The following is a 16,611-nucleotide window of genomic DNA, read 5'->3' as shown; positions in this document are numbered from 1 at the left end:
TGAGTTCAAAAGCATTAAAAATAAAATTACCTTGTTTTTTTTTATATTGCTTTGTTTTTTTTTTGTCTTGCATTTTTCATGACACTTGCTGTCTCACGATTATGAAATGAAAATCTGTTGAATTATTATACATCAAAAGAGCATTTAAAATAGTATCCATGTAGTGATAAAAGCCTGAGCCACTGTGTTGACGTGCTCCTGATGGAGCTAAAAGCAGAGCTGGCACTCATAGCAAAGTAATTTTCTTTGTCTTCTGTGGCTCAGGAGTGATATGGCTGTCCTTGACAACGTCAGAGAAAATAGCTGCAAGTGGAAGAGTTTTTTTTGTTGTATTAGATTGAAAAGTTGCCTTTCGTGTGACGCTAAAGGGATGGCAGAGCTCTGAAAAGACCATACCTCCTTCCTTTATTGGAGAAAAAAAGAAAGGGTGGGTCACAGGTTACACTAGTTTCTAAAGGTTTTTCATCACCCATCTAGGCTAATTCTCATTACAGCTCAAACAGCTCACACCAACAAAACACCAAGCTCAGTTAGTCATGGGTTCACCTTAAATCCCCTCTTCTTCCCTGCACTAAAGCAATCCTCCACAATCGTGGAAATCGGTTAAACATGCACTACAGTAACTTGAAATAGTAGCCTATTACACTGCTACTCCTTAAACACATTTTGTTACTTCTCTTTTTTTATATGATAGGCAAGCTAAAAACAGTGCAATATGCATCTGTTTTTTATGTATGTAAATGTACAATTAAATAACTTAAAACGGACCTTATCAATGACCCACAACCAAGACAAAAATGCTGATGTGTTTTTTGGGTTCTACCTTGCTCCAGTACCACGGCCAGCTACAGATGATGCAGAGAAGACAGACATCGGACCTATTAAGAATAGCCTATCACCTAACTACATGCCTCGACTGCATTTGCAACAGGCTGTTTCTCACACATAGACTGTAAATAAAAGAGTTCTCACACCACCTCCAGAGGTTTAAGTGATCGAATTTCACTAAATCTGCTTGGATGCATTTTGCATGAATTAGCTACAAAAGTGTGTGACTTATGTCGACCCCTAGATGAATTCTACGTAATTACAAAAACACTACCGGCGCATACACGCCCTTTACGGCAGTAAAGGCTGCACTCCATGGATCTATAAGAATTAGGCTAATACTGTACATCCATGCTGCAGTCACACACCTATGGTGAGAACGTCTCTGATATCACCTACCAATGCTGAACGTGGCTGCGGTCACTCAGGCGAATATCAGTGGCACTGGCGGCGTCCCAGCACCGTGATTCGTCGGCCTTAAGTCTAAACAGTTCAGACCGCCGCCTAGCTTCCTCGAGTTATTAATGTTTAGCCCCTCTAGCTGGACCTCAGCATCCGTGTTGCTCTGGTACAGCAAGGTTTCCATTAAGGACGCAGTTCCTCGTGCAGCCACGATCTCTGGTCCAGCGCGCGCACGTCGCGGGTTTTTTTCGTAACAGGAAACGTCGCCGCAAAGGTTTTTTTTTTTTTTTTTTTTTTATCTGTTAAAAAAAACGGACTAATATAAATATACATACCATGTTTTTGTCGTGTTTGATTTGTGAATTTACGGTTATGAATATGACCTTTGGCTAAAAATAATATTAAGTGAATTATATCATCAATGCCTAATTGTGGGGGATGGGACTAAAAAGAAAGCAAACAATAGGCTACATTTTGATCATCCAGAGCAAAGTTGTTGTTGTTGTTGTTGTTGTTGTTGTTTAAAGGATCAAGTCCAAGTGAAGTCACAAGTCATTGGTAGCCTATGCCATGCCATGTCCATCTCCCTGACCTGCAGGACTGAAAGAGTGTTATATAACACTTCTTAAAATGTTTTTGTGTTCATCTTTCTTTCTTTTTTGTGTCATTGTCGTGTGAGCTACTGATTTGAATTTCCCTCATAGGGATGATCTCTATTCTCTATTCTATTCTATGCGCTGCATTCAAGACAACTCGCAACTCGGAAGAAACAAGCTCAGAGTTAAAAAATTAATTGGACAGCTTCAAACCATGATCCATAGTTCAAACTTGGAAATTACAGTACGGAAATTCGGGAATCATGCTGCTGGTTTGCTGCTTGCATGCAGCATAGCCCTGAGTTAGCCTTGTAAGCTGTGGCAAGTTTTTGGTTTAAATTAAGTCAGTCTTTATTTCTGACAGTGCAGTGGCATTACATTGAGCTCTGAGTAAAAATAAAACTGTCCTAACTCTATAAAGCAGTCTAAATATCTACTAGGCCTATCTAATCATGCCCAGGCAGGTTTCTCATTCGCATGACATTTAAGAAACCAGACCATTGGCTCTTAATGGCATGATATTTAAACGTTTATGGTGCCTGCTTTTTCTGTGGTTAACCCTATATTTTACGATATGTAGGGTGTATAAGGTCAGTTCCTTAATGAACCTTAAATGCTGCAGCAGGTGGCAAACATAAAAGAAGAGGGAAGCAGCTCGTAGGTTTATTTTTTTAATTTAGTAAGAACAGGAGGCGGTGGACGCCTGCAGCGCTGGGAGAGGAGTCAGCGCGAGCTTAATGATCAGGCCGTGCTCCTGCTGAGCAGAAGCTATGAAGGAGGATAAGCAACATACACGAGATAATGCACATAATGTGGAACTACTGCATTAATGAGGGAAAACTCACATTTCCCTGGCTGTTGATTAGCAATTGAGTTAATTTTGTGCAAACAATATGTAGAAAAAAGAAGCCTATAAGCAATTAAAGGCTATGCTTCTATTGATAGCACACAAAATCAAATTACCGTAATGCAGGTTTGGTTTTGTGATCATGGTGGAAAGTGCTTTGCAGGAAAGTCTCATCATAGTTTGAGAAATTACAGCTTTATGAAGTTTTAACATCTTGTGTGAGAAAGTTGTTACTAAGAAATTTGGGGGACATCTGAGAGGTCATTCACAACAGTAATCCCCTAAACCACTTGGGCACTGCTAAATCAGGTGCAACAGAAATGATTGTGTCATTTCTAAATTAAGAGCTAATCACCAGCCCCTTATTAGAAACACTAAAAGACTAGGCTACAACATCAGGGCCCAAAGAGAATGGACATTCTCAGTGAGGACGCGGGGGACACATGAATTGGTTCTTTATGACTGTGACCACAAGCAGGGGTTTAATGGCGACTTCTTTTTTCTCTCATGCACCTGCTCCTGATGATGGGTTGAGGGCAAATTGGAGATGATGGGCTTTACAGTAATGAGAAAATGTATGGTTGTTTCCTCAGCAGCACTGCATTAACCAGCAGTGGCCTTTTCTTTCTGAATTCACCCTACCACTCACCACCACTAACAATATGTTGTCTAGTTTCCTTAACTCACAAACCCCAATCGATCAGTTTCTTATCCATCACATGAAAGCAGCTGACATCATAACATGTTGTAAACCAAACATGTGTCATTCAGAATCCCCTCCCTCTTTCGTTACAGCAGGTCATGTTACTGTGACAACACACATTAAACACTGACTTATATGAGCTTGTACCTAAATCATTAAACTATAAAACCTCCTAATGTCACATATTTAGGAAGAACAGTAGAATGATGCTTTTTCTTGAAAACCCTTGTGCTAATTATTTGAGGTGGTAGGAATTCAATCTCCATTTGACACTACTTGGACCTGATGTTTTCACTCCAGAAGAGAGCAATTGGTCCAATTTTCTTGTTTTCATTTATTATTTTTTATCTGAAATCTGCTTTATTTTATAATTTTGATCCCTTAAAAAAACAATCAGAGAAAAGTAGTCTGAGGGCTGGGATGTAAAACTGCACCAAGAGTTTTTAAACCTCAATAAATTTTCTTTTAGCGCCAGAAAAGTTTGGGGCCGTTTTGCTGGAAAACATTGAAACGTTTCTTTTCCTTACCAAATTTAATTGTTGCAAATTAAGCATGGAGGATCTAATGTTCGTATGTTTTACACAAAATACTTTTTTTTTGTATTGTAGTTCTTTCCTTTTGTTCAACTAGACTCAATTACCAAATAATGTATCAATCTGAATTTCAGACAGAAAAAGTGAGCTGAATAAGGCTCAGTCTTTTTCAGTGAAAGCTGAAAACTATCTGTATTTCTGTACTTGTATTGGTAACTGCAGAGCTAAGAGTCATAAAGCTTGAATACTAATTAAATGACCTATGGGGGCATCTAATTACCTCTAAACAAATATGGGGCCAGAATGAGAAATGTGACCTGAAAATGCTGTCCTTCATCCAAAAGTGCCACCACTCTGCAACTGCACCAGTGCATGAAAGCTTTTTAAAACTGCAATTTCATTTTCATCAGTTAAATATTCAGACTGTGAAAATATATAGTCTAGTCCAGGAGATATCAAATAGGCCTACATATAATTGTCTTCGCTGATGTATTTCTTTTTTTATTTTACATCTGACATGATACCTCAAAATACCCAGTAAACACATATTCACTTTCACTATAATTACATTTACCTCAATCTGAAACTACAGATACGGTCGCATTAAACAATAAAAAAGTTAATCAGACTCCAGCAGCTCCACTATTTGCACACAATAATAACTTTTGGAGGTGATTATGATGCAGCTTTTGAGATTAAAAGTTCCCCTATGCGTTTGTATGCACGTGGGATGAAAGTATCATTAAACGACAAAGTGCTACCCTGCACAGTCGCATATCAGATCACTCTGTGGGGTCTGCATCTGGGTTTGGCCTTAAAGCAACCCGAAGCTAAACAGCAGGTCTTCATATTGCCACTTGAGGTTGGCTCCAAAAATGAGTCAATCCCCATTTACTCAAATTCCCGACTTTACATGAGAAAGAAACATATTTATAGCATGGTACAACAAAAAGTTATGGTCCCCACAGATGGTTTCCTCCTTCCTGACAAACTGTATGGGGAGTGAACTCTATAAATTTCATCAAGGCTTCAAGTTGCTTTGGTTTGTGAAGCTATTGACTATAACCTTGTCACAAACCAGCATGCACTGAACACTTGTGCTCCACAATTCAATACGTTCAGAAACCTATAGGTGATGGTCATGGAGGCTACATCTTTATTTACAGTCTAAGGATTTAGCATGACTATGACAGTGTCTATAAACTCGGGTGTGTGTGCATTTTGGTCAATGAAATGAACAGGGGTGATGAATTGGTCTCTGCAGCACCAAACTTTCACTGATTACAGTATAACTTTTATTTAAACCTGGTTGTGAAACACCACCTAGAGTGACTTTTTAAAAATCTATTTCTTGCAGTGTTAAAGCAGTACTAAAGAACTTTCAGTTTTGGTTGAGTTTGGCGGCGCCTGTGGACCAAAGCGGTAGTGTTTTGCCTGAAGGAAGACTCCATTTCCCATGAACACTAGCGTGAAGCCCTGTAAATATCCTGCATTAAAATTAACAGAAGACATCAAAACTAAGTTTCTGTTTCCAGTGGATCATTTCAAAGTGAAAACACAAACATAATCCATTGCTAAAGTGCCGTTTTGCCTGTTCCCTCCTTGTTGTGACTCGCAAAAGTGAAAGTGAAAGTAAAGTGAGAGCCGGGTTCCTACCATGCTCCTCAAAGCTGCTTAGTGCCAGAGAAAGAGATACAGACCCCCTCAGACCACGACAGAGGTGTCATTCAACTTGTTGTAAGTCGATGTATCATCACAAAAGTTATGAAAATATTTTATGAAGGTTGAAAAGTTACTTAGTGCTGCTTTAAGCAAGGCAGCCTAACAGTGTGACTCACCAAAGCAGGAGCGTTGACCACGGAGAGGTTGTAGCCGTAAAGGAAGGATGACCCCAGGGCACCAAAGAAGGCTGCACTCAACAGACAGGCTGTGACCGGCTGCTGCTGATGGAGAGCAGAACACATAGGTTAATACTGGTCATAGAAACACACCCACGTTACTGTAGAGGCCTCATCAGCGGCAGTCACATTACTGCTGATCGACATCAAGGTCAGATCAAAACCGAGGGGAATTCAGCAGAGGACGTTTCACATAGGTCCGGGTATCTAGGCCAGGAAACTGGGTTACTCGCTTCACTTTTGCCCTTCTTCTCTCTGCTACTACTTAAACAACAAATACTGACAACGCAGTGACAGGTTTGCGGTGGCATTTACTCGCTCTGTGTGATATGTGATGGTGAGAGCATGGAGCACCGGCAGACCAAAGGTGGAAAATGATAAAGGCAGCCGTTAACCAAGGTCTTGCAGTGGAGCATGAACAGCACACTATAAATGTACAGTACACTAAGAGCCATTAAAATTAATTTGCTGCTAAGGAAACAACTGATGTGTTTCAAAAGGGGTGATTGGAATTGCAAAGACATAGGGGTTATTATTAGATTAAAGGGCCACCGTGAATAGGTGGCTCGTGTACGACTATAAATCTAACATGACTAAAAGGGTGAAACCTAATTAAACCCCATGATTCATGAACTTGAAGCATAATGAAGACCTTGCTACTCAGTGAGCCTATAGCCACTTTAAGGACACGCAATCACAAAGTTTGTCCAAGAGGAAAGTGTGACAAAACTCAAACCATTTATCTCTTTTGGGAGAATAAACATGTTTATATTTTCTAGCAATGTGCCAGTTTGATTATGGGATACCATGTGTGCAAATTTAGGCCAGATGATTAATGGGAAATGTCCGCACACTGGAGACCATGGATGTGTTGTGATTTCCATGGCAATTTTTTCTATGTGATTTGCATGTGTCCTGAATACAGATTGAGATAAAAGCTTTATATGGTGAAAACGGAGGATGAGAGACCATCAGAACAACTGTGTATCCTCTGGTGACTATCAATATAAGTCCACATACCATGGCAACATAGTCAGTATTGTTGTCTTGAAAATTTCGTGTGTGCATTCATGTCCACTGGAGAGTGAATTATGATAATGTTGAGTGTGCACTGACTTGAGGAATTCGATAATCTGATTTTGATAAGTGCTTTACAGTGTTATATAGATCAACTTTATTATAATTATTATCTTATTGTGGCCTCAGCTTCATGTGAACTATGTGTTTTGTGTTTGTTATTCATGAAGGCATGGTTACGTGAGTAGAAGATGCAGCAGAAGGGATAAAAGAAGGGTTAGTGAACACAAGAACAAGAAGGTATAGTTCATTCAACCTCCCCTGTTAAAAAGCCCAGTTTACATTTATAGCGTGGTTGTGGTCACTATGAATTTTCCCCTTTATGACAACATGAACCTTTGTGTATGAGTGACAGGTGGGTGACCACCCAAACTGACTGAAACCTCGTGCTCCAGTTAAGTTTGGCAGAGTCAGGCACTCTGATCTTAAAAACCATTTTATAGTCTGTTCACTCCTTGTGAAGCACTTTGTTATCTGATTTAGATAAGCGCTATATAGATAAAGTTTATTATTATTGTTTTATTAGCACCATAAGCCTTGTGTGTACTGTTTATGTTGTGCTTGTTAAAATTTGTGACAATTTGATATCAGTGATGATGAGCAGAGAAGAAATGAACAGAGAAAAAAACTGAATTAGCACTTATAAAGCTGTGAGCAGACTAAGAAAAAACTGCTGTAATGCAAAGCTAGAAAACACAGTAAGCTGTTGTACCACTGCATAATATTTAACAGTAAAGTTTATCATACCACTGAAATTAAACACCAAGAAAGCAGGACTATGTGGGAGTTGTAATACATCCGACTATGGTATATTATGTATCTCTACATTATTCAACTACAGTATGTGCGTGTGCTGGCTTTTCTTGTTGCACTTGTGTAAAGACAATAAAGGCATTCATATATTCTGTTTACCTTTACTTTAACTATGGCAATATCTCACTAATGACATTAAGCTCAAAATATCTGTCCCAGTAGAGCTCTGCCCCAGTAAAGTCTTTCTTTACTTCTTGCCTATACACAGCAGCATCTGCTTTACCACACTTGTTCTGCATGATAATGGCCTCCCCAGAGTCCATTAAAGCATGATCTTACAGACTTCGGACAAAGGCATGATCATGATTCAAAACCAGGACATAAACAAATAACAAGGCATTTGCTATGCAGGACCGAACCCCTCATAGATATGGGTTGATCTTTGCTATAGTGCACAGATAAAAGCCTTCACTTCACTTCACGTTGCCTCTGCATGCTATGACCACATCACTCTTTTGCCTGTTTACGATAGAGCATCATACGAGCAGCCGGGGAACCTTTCCTGCCTTTTGAAGGTCACATGGTAAAAAATAAATAAATAAATAAAAAATAACACCGATTTGGAAATCTGTACAAAGTGACAGCTTAGCAGAGCACACTGTAGAGTCTGCACTTAGCAGAATAACAATAAGCCAGAGAGAGCTGACTTTAAATTAGAGGCTACAGTGCAACTTCTTTCCTCTGGTGATATTAGGAGACTCAAATTTGACTAGAATTACATCATGTGTGAAGTTTATCTCAGTAATCCGCATGTGCACTTTCATAAGCAGGACAAAGAGATGTCAACATACACACTGTGTTCCCTTTAAAGTTTATGAATCCATGCACATGGACTGGACAGCTTTAGTGTGCTCACCCACACACTATTGTTTTGCAATCTCTGCAGAAAGTTAAGAAATCCATGCACATGGGTTTCCACATGATTTTTTTTTTCTTAAAGCATGTGACCCATGGTCATCTTCATAAGTCAAGAAGAGGGAAAAGTCACTTTCTTGACTGCAGCACTAAAAGAAAAGGATGAAATAGGTGCTTTTGTTTCAATGAGTGATGGCCAATACATCCTATTTTCATCGTCATCACAATATTAACCACAAAATTAAGTGATCAGTTAATTAATAACTTAACCGTTTGATGAATGATGACCAGAAAAAAAAAAAATTACTCACACCCGCCATGTTGTGTTTGCAAGGAGCCACTCCTGAGCCAAATGAACAGGCAAAATACTCTAGGTGTCTGCTGCAGTCTCTCTCTTTCACACACGCGCGTAAACACACACATCTAACAGCAAAGAGGTGGCGATGGAGACCAGCAAGGACTGAGCTGTTAACTGGACTTTACAACAACTATATTTGTAGCTCAGTGTCTTCAGCTTTTGTGAACAAAAATAATTTGCATATTTCAACAAACTGTAAACAGGTCAAAAAGCTACTTTTTCTACTTTTCCAGCAGCGACAGCTTGTTTTGTTAAAGTTAAGGTAATGGTGAACTTCTGTAAGTAAGCTAAAGGAAAACTTTCTGCATATAAACTACAGTTTAATCTGAAACAAACTTGTATCTACAACCTGATGCACAATTTTGAACAGTGTTCAAGCAAACATGGCTTTTCTGTGAACTCATCACTGGCGGTCAGGTTTCTGTGCTCTGGTGGTTTATTATTCCATGAACAAAGAATACATATTCCTACATGTAACTCAAGAGAGTGGTACTAAAATAAGATTTTACAAGGCAAATGACAGCTGCATACAGTCATTAGCCAATGAAATATAATGCCTCATTTTAGACAAACACTCCTTTTTCTATAGGGGGAAATTGGAAAAAAAAAATGGTTAATGTTGTGTAGAGAATTATGTAAAATAAGTAAATTATTCATAATAAAGAAAACAACAAAAACAAAAACAGCTGTCATAAGATAAAACGATAACCCAATCCATGTTTAATTTATTAAGTATGGGATTAAAGAAAAAAGAAAAATGTTGAAAAAATGTTTTCGCAATCAATTTACGAATAAATAATTTATCTTAATTCTTTATTTGGTCTTCTCTTATACATTTCACTTTCAGATAACATGTTTGTGACATGTGTCGGCTCGTTAGAGAGGGAACATATCACATAGGCTACATTATTCTTATATACTGTAAGGGCAGGGGTTAATGCATATTCATCACACTGCTGATACAGTAGATATGAAGTGCATTCAAACACCTTTTTTACGTTCTATGTTGCAGGCTTATGCTACAAAAGAACAACATTTTTTTCCTTTTATCAATCTACATTCAACTTTTCTTTTTAATTTTAGCACAATATGACATCATGAAAAACAGCGTGAAAGCACTGCATCTTTCTCAGCTCAGGTCATACAGGCCCTCAGCATCTCACATCTTAAACACACAGCAAGAGTCCCTTGCAAAGCAAGATGAAGCTTCACTGAGTGATTTATTGAGTTAAAAATAAGTAAGCTTTAATCATTTCAGCAACTCAAGACACAAAAAATGAAATGTGTCAGAGAAGCAGTGAGTGAACAGATGAAGTGTGGAAATATCTCAGCTGGGACTTCGCTCAGTTGGCGCAGCTGGAACCTGTAGTCCAGAAACACACTCTGAAAGATTAGAAACCAACTGACTGGATTATCTTTCAGGAGTGTTTTATTGTTGAGCAGCAGCAGGAGGCCATCAATACCCTGACTGGGCACCAAGATCAAAGCTATAACACTAATGTTTTATATATAATTTTATATGGATGAAAATGAGAGGCGAGCAGCTCACAGTTATAAAAAGTTTGCCATTTATAATTTCATTTCTTATCAGTTTTATTTGATGTGATTTCAGCAGGTGAGAGGGCCTCAGTGTCAGCAGCAGGATTTGGAATAACAGTGTCACAAAGGTCATGTGCATAGTCGTCACGAATACAACCTGTCCATATAGTACTGACTGTTATCTAATGGGGTTAATCTATGACATAAGAAGCAGTAACATTAGCACATCAGACAGTTGTGACCTATATAGTGCCACCAGGGCAGGACTGTCAGTCTGTTCAACCAGTCACATTTTCAGACATCACAAAAGATATCGTCATTTGGCGGCTGTAAAGACAGACAGAGGCGCATTTTGCTATTGCGTTATTATCAGTGTCTCCCTCTCACTAACCTTTTTCTTCCCAGGGTCGGGCATCTTGTGGTCGACTGGACTGTCCTTCTGTGGTTTGACCATCTTAAAGTTTCAGCAACCTTAAAGGAGAAGGTCATGTCAGAAATCTAGTCCATGCAGAGTAACTATACACAAAGCCATGACACAATAAGAAGAGGGAAGTGGAAAGTACTGCATGACACATCTGCTAAAAAGGAAACAGCAGTGCCTCTATGTGCTGACATGCACTACAGACACAAGCACAAGAAAACCTTGGGATTATAGATGGTCACAAGTTTAGGATTTACCTTTCAAGTGACAAAGGAAATAGAGTCAAATCAGTTTGCAAACACGCAAAACCTTCACCTTAGGGTGAAATCTTACCAGTAGTAGCTCTACTACACACTACACTGTGAATCATGGGATTCTTTACATAGTTTCTCAAATACAGGAGGAAAAAAAAAAAACAATGGTCTGGATTCATACTGCAGCACAGTGTGGGATTCCTCAATGGTGGTCAAGTGTATTAGACAGCAAATGCCAGACTCAGTCTGCCACCTAGTGGTTAGAAGAGCAATAATACTGTATAGAAATACTGGACGGTAGAAAAACTGAATGAAAACAGGGCATTTCCCAACAGTGGCAGAGCTTAGGGCATTAAACTGTTGAATCTATTTAAAGCTACATGTCAATTCTTGTCCGTCTCTGCTGATCCAATCAAATAAAAGCATAAACTGACCCAGAAAAAAGAAGGAAAAAAGACCCATTCATCCTTCACTGTTACAGGGAGGTTCATGTTTTACACACAATGGTTACAATACAAATCCTACACTGTGAATTTTTTTTTTCAATAATGAGATTAAATAATAATTCGCCAAAGAAACTGGGTGTCGAACCTGTTCACTCTGAACCCCTGTGGAGTGGCTGTACAGCTTGACTGTATTATGTACTACTGTAACAAACTGCAGCAGATAAAAGATGCTGAATCATGTCAGAGGAGAAAGCCGTCTCGTTGTTTGTCTAACATCCGGAGCTGAGCTGATTTGATTGGTTGTGAGGAAGCAAGGGTATTGACTTTAGGATCCCTCCCTCTCATTTTTGTAACCAGACCATGACCCTAATGTAGCTTTTGAGATAACCTCTATATGCAAAGGCAACAGAGTCTCAGGCCTCATACAGAGACTTCGTCACTGTCACTGTTACAGAGTGACATCAACATCAATTTCCAAGTCATTAGTGGGTTTATGCTCAAGAAGTTGTTGAATAATTGATTCCCCACCGTGTCATTTATCATTCCTTCACATCAACAGTGACTGTAGGTTTCCACACAACATAACCCTCAAATATTGTATTGCTGCAGTATTCAGTCACCTCCCCCAAGGAATATTTCTTGAGAAAAAATCAATGTTTTGAAAGCTGGCTTTGAAAAATGTGAAGCCTGCTCTTTGGAGTCACAGCAAAAACAAAAAAACCCATCAAACTGTCAAAGACCAACAGAATAACTCGACTGTCCACCCTTTTTTAACTTTTTTAATTCTCTCTAGACTCAAGTTCAAACTGTTCTTCTAAAGCACAATTCACATGCTTTTACATTTACATACAAACAGCTCAGGTCACGCAATCAATAAAACTCCAAACTCAAGACTGAAATCTGCCAACACTCACTAAAATTGATTTACAGCACACAAATACGTCAACACGCGTAAACTAGTCACTCCTGTTTGATGATGATGAGGGCTGGTTAGTGTTAAGATTTATTAATACATTTTCCAAGGAAGAGTGAGGTAGTTGAAGTCATTATGATGATTTCATCAATAAATGTATCATCGTCCAAGTCACATACACAGTCATATGATCAAAACTGACATTCAAAGCAGTGTAATGCAGTCCACAGCATTTGCTTTGCAAGCAATCAAATTCTTATGTAATACATATCGATTAATCATTGGACAGCCAAACTTGTAAAATGATAAACCTAAATGATATGAAACAATATAATCCAATATAGGCTATTAAAATGTTAACTCAGCCCTACAGCATACTGTCCCTCAGCTTTATGCCATGCAAAAATGTTACATAATGGTATTGATCATATTGATTATAATTTTTCTCAAAGATACAGGCTGAAGTGGTTATATCTGGATGAGCTACATATCACCTTTTACCTACCACCTTTATCACTATCTACATCCTCACAGCCAGTAAATGCAATGAATTAATCATTTTTGCTCTGTTAATTCCAACACAAATACATTTAATAAAAATGCAAACAGCTTTCCATTACAACAGACGGACATGTAACAAATAAACAGTGTGTGTAGGAAATTAACAATAAGTCAAGAGAAGAAGAAGAAAAAGAAAATGTTTCAGTGTCTGCACACTTTTGTTACAGCCAAGAAATTTGTTTGGTATCATACCAGCAGACCACAGCAAAGAGGGGGAAGTTAAAAATAAAAGCCCAATCCCCTCTGCGTCCACATTGTTCACCAGACTGAGTGTGAAGTATCACAGTGGGGATACTTACCCACGCACAGGCTGTGTGTATCCAGAGCTTAGAAGAAGACTACTGACCCAGCGTTAGCCAGACATAACTGTCATTGTAACTCTGACAAATTATTATGCAACACTGACAAATTATTAACTTTGATGACTTTGTTCCTCCCACTCTTTTGCAAGATCATTTTAATGTGATCTCTTGCCAAACCAGTGTCCTTTATAGCAGAGAGCAAATAAAACTACACATGGGATTAAAAAAAAACAATAAAACAACCACACGTGACTCATACTGTAGGTGATATTTCTGCTCTTCTCAGAAAAATCAAGAGGCACCTGAGCAACTGACTCCAGCCATGAACTCTGTTTCATTAAACATCCGTCTTTGCACTAATGAGGGCATTATGGCAGCAGATAATCAAATTAAATTAATTTGCAAAAACGCACAGGGATGGTTGTAATATAAAAGATAGATAGGCCGCCCATCTCTGTCTTCATTAACATTTATACAGGGAATGGTGCACAGTCTAAGTGGATATTAAAGGGAGAACCTACTCAATCTATCACAAGCTGTGAAAGTCTTCTATGCACAGACTCCTCCTGTGGTTTAACGTTTAACTCCTCCTGTGGTTTAACGTTTAACGCAGTGACGTCGAGGTGTACAGTATGAGTGAGTGACATCACTGCTGCAGGTGCAATAAAACACAGTAGACAACCACACCCACTGTTTCACGTGGTTATCACCCCAGAGAGGGCAGATAACATGGTAAAAGAAGCTGGGAGATACAGATAATATAATCTTCTTGCTCAACAGAGAATATGAAAAGTGAGGGACATCTATTTTTTCCCCTTTACTGCATCACGCCAGCATTAAAATAAAGATGTGACAACTACTTTCCTTGGCGATGGTATAGGGAAGGAAACGACTGCCACAGACAGTGGAGTGAATGCAGACACGGTTCCAGATGTGGTTCCACATGCAAGTAGATGAAAACTGTACTGTCCTGCCATGTTGTCTTCACCGACACTAGATCAGAAACAACTTCTCGGTAATACCACGGGAATAACGCTTTGCCACTATTACGAAAACCTTATGGTGAAATTCTACCTCTTGCTGCCAAAACAGAAACCTTCATGATGCAATCAGCAAAGCATCCATATGCTTACAACATGAACCCAGTCTGCATCCTCACTTTCAGTTAGCACGGCCTTGAATCAAATCATCTTTCTTCAAGTATGTAAGTACCACAGTCAGGGGTCGTAAAGAAAACATACTTACCATGAATAGTGTCTATGGAAATCCATCGTGTCATTGAGGAGCTGAGACTGTCCAGCTATAAACCACTGAGGTAAAACTCCAGATGTTGGTGAAAAGATGTCTTTTCTCTCACAAAACCATAGAACCGTGCCCATTCAGTTTATCTGTGCCCTATTGTTCTGCTGCATTCCTTGACCCCGTATGAACCTGAGGACCACCCCACTTAATCAACATACTTACCAAAGTCCAGGAACCCCCTCCTCCAAATCAGATGGTCCAAAGAACCAATCACTGCCACAACATGTGGACCTAACATGCATAAACCCAGCTGAGTCATATTAGATGCTAATTTCCTCCTAAACTGAACAACATGACCGGTTCAGACAGTGAGATCAACTCGCTGCTATTGCAGACGCACTGCAGCTTGTTGCACAAAAGCATCTCTTCAGTACCCCCCCTCCCAAAAAAAAAAAAAAAACACCCTCCTCTCCTCAGGCAGCTTTTTCTCTGATCAATGGCTTGCTTTATTCACAGCTGATTTCACATTGATTGTATTATTGGAACTGCTGCCTGGTAGCTAAACATGTGAGCTGCACATCCTGCCAGAAAGAGCGGTCACAGTATCATAAACCACATCAGGCTGAAAACATGACATAGTTTAAGTTTGACTGGAGCACCACGTGGCTGCAGAATTGCACAACTCTGAGTGTATATGTTTTGCTTTTGTGATGCACCTGAGTCAGGATGGAGCCGCCATGGGAAAGAGATATGGCTAAGTAATGAAACTCGGGCTTTGTAAGATGAACACCCCCTTTGGGGCATTGCTTCTCAGCCGTGGAGTCAAGGTAACAGAGGTGTTAGGTTTCCCGGGCAGTGGACAGACCTCTGACTGAGGAGAGGCTCCACGGGTAGATTGTGTCAAACCACAGCAGTGGAGATAACAAATGAAAAAAAGGGGGTTTCTTATATTTCAAAAGCAAATTGTACATTTTGAACATGTATGCAATACTTTTTATATAGCACAAATATAGATATAAAACATCTCTGTTCAAATTCCTATACTGAGCATTATTGCTTTTGTCTGTCTTTCTTATGACTGTCATATCAACCAGACGTGGATTAGCCATTTCAGTTCGAAAGTCACACAGCTACAGTATGTTAAAAGACATAAATGAAACTAAAAGAGATGCAAAACTATTAGATACACAGGCAAAACAATTATAAAGAAATGCAAAATGACCACAAAAAAGAGAGAGAGAGCTTAAAAGCATCTCCAAAGACAGGAGGTAAATCGATCTGAAAAGGGCACAAAATGGCCATAAAGAGGCAGAGGCTGTTTGTTGTCATCATTTTGTCTTTCTGAGGATTGTCGTGGGAAGTCTATCTGCTCGTAAGCCATCCATGTGTGGGATAAATAAATAGACAATTAAAATGCACTCCTGTGTTGACTGTGTCAAGTCAGGTCTTATTTTATCACCGATTTCTGCTGCGGTGCACGGTTGTGAAAACTCATGTCAGCAGCTGTTTGTTAAACTTTTACTTTCTCGCTGTGGCAGTTGCTCAGTGTCACTCAGTTGCCACAGAGAACTATTTGTATATATCTCTCTACAAATGTGTTTTTGTGAATGAACAGTTGGGGGAAAAAACAAAATCCCAAGTCTACATATTACTTTCACAATCAATCATTCATGCGGTGGAAATCAAGAGAGAAAACTCACCAACTGCTCTCAGGGCTCTTGCCATCCAAAAATCAGTCTCTCGCAGATTCCACAACCAAATCAACTGCAGACACATAATTAAAAACAAACCATTATCACAGGAGAAGTAGCTGGCAAACTCAATTAACTGAGGCTGCATGCGAACCAATGGCAGTTGGAGCCAGAGAGTAGAGTGCTGTAAAAAGTTAGTCAATCATCTACTCTATAAGCTCAAGTCAAGTTATAAACTTCAGACAGCAGAAAAAGACAGAAAAAAACATGTTAATGACTTAATAACCTTTAGTTTGTTTGTTTTTTCACCTTTACAGTAACAATCTAAACAT

At 39.1% G+C, this 16,611-nt stretch overlaps 1 protein-coding gene across 4 annotated transcripts in view; it reads right to left on the bottom strand.

The window, feature by feature from the left end:
- The window catches only part of slc2a9l2 (solute carrier family 2 member 9, like 2), a 100,787-nt gene that overhangs the window by 83,939 nt on the left and 237 nt on the right, over positions 1 to 16,611 (bottom strand). Inside the window, exons 2-4 of one of the 4 annotated variants that reach the window (XM_083971039.1) lie at positions 16,289 to 16,352; positions 10,841 to 10,920; positions 5,748 to 5,852 (exon numbers count right to left, since the gene is read on the bottom strand). In XM_083971039.1, coding sequence (XP_083827165.1) covers positions 5,748 to 5,852; positions 10,841 to 10,903 — 168 coding nt within the window. In that variant the 5' untranslated portion in view covers positions 10,904 to 10,920; positions 16,289 to 16,352. Of the gene's footprint in view, positions 1 to 5,747; positions 5,853 to 10,840; positions 10,921 to 13,343; positions 13,413 to 16,288; positions 16,353 to 16,611 lie in introns of those variants that run through there. The other 3 variants (XM_083971041.1, XM_083971042.1, XM_083971040.1) reach the window with 3 other exon arrangements.

Source organism: Trachurus trachurus (assembly GCF_905171665.1).
Source record: "Trachurus trachurus genome assembly, chromosome: 5".
Classification (NCBI taxonomy): domain Eukaryota; kingdom Metazoa; phylum Chordata; class Actinopteri; order Carangiformes; family Carangidae; genus Trachurus; species Trachurus trachurus.
The sequence above is the reverse complement of the archived record's forward strand: the minus strand, read 5'-3'. Positions and strand labels throughout refer to the sequence as shown.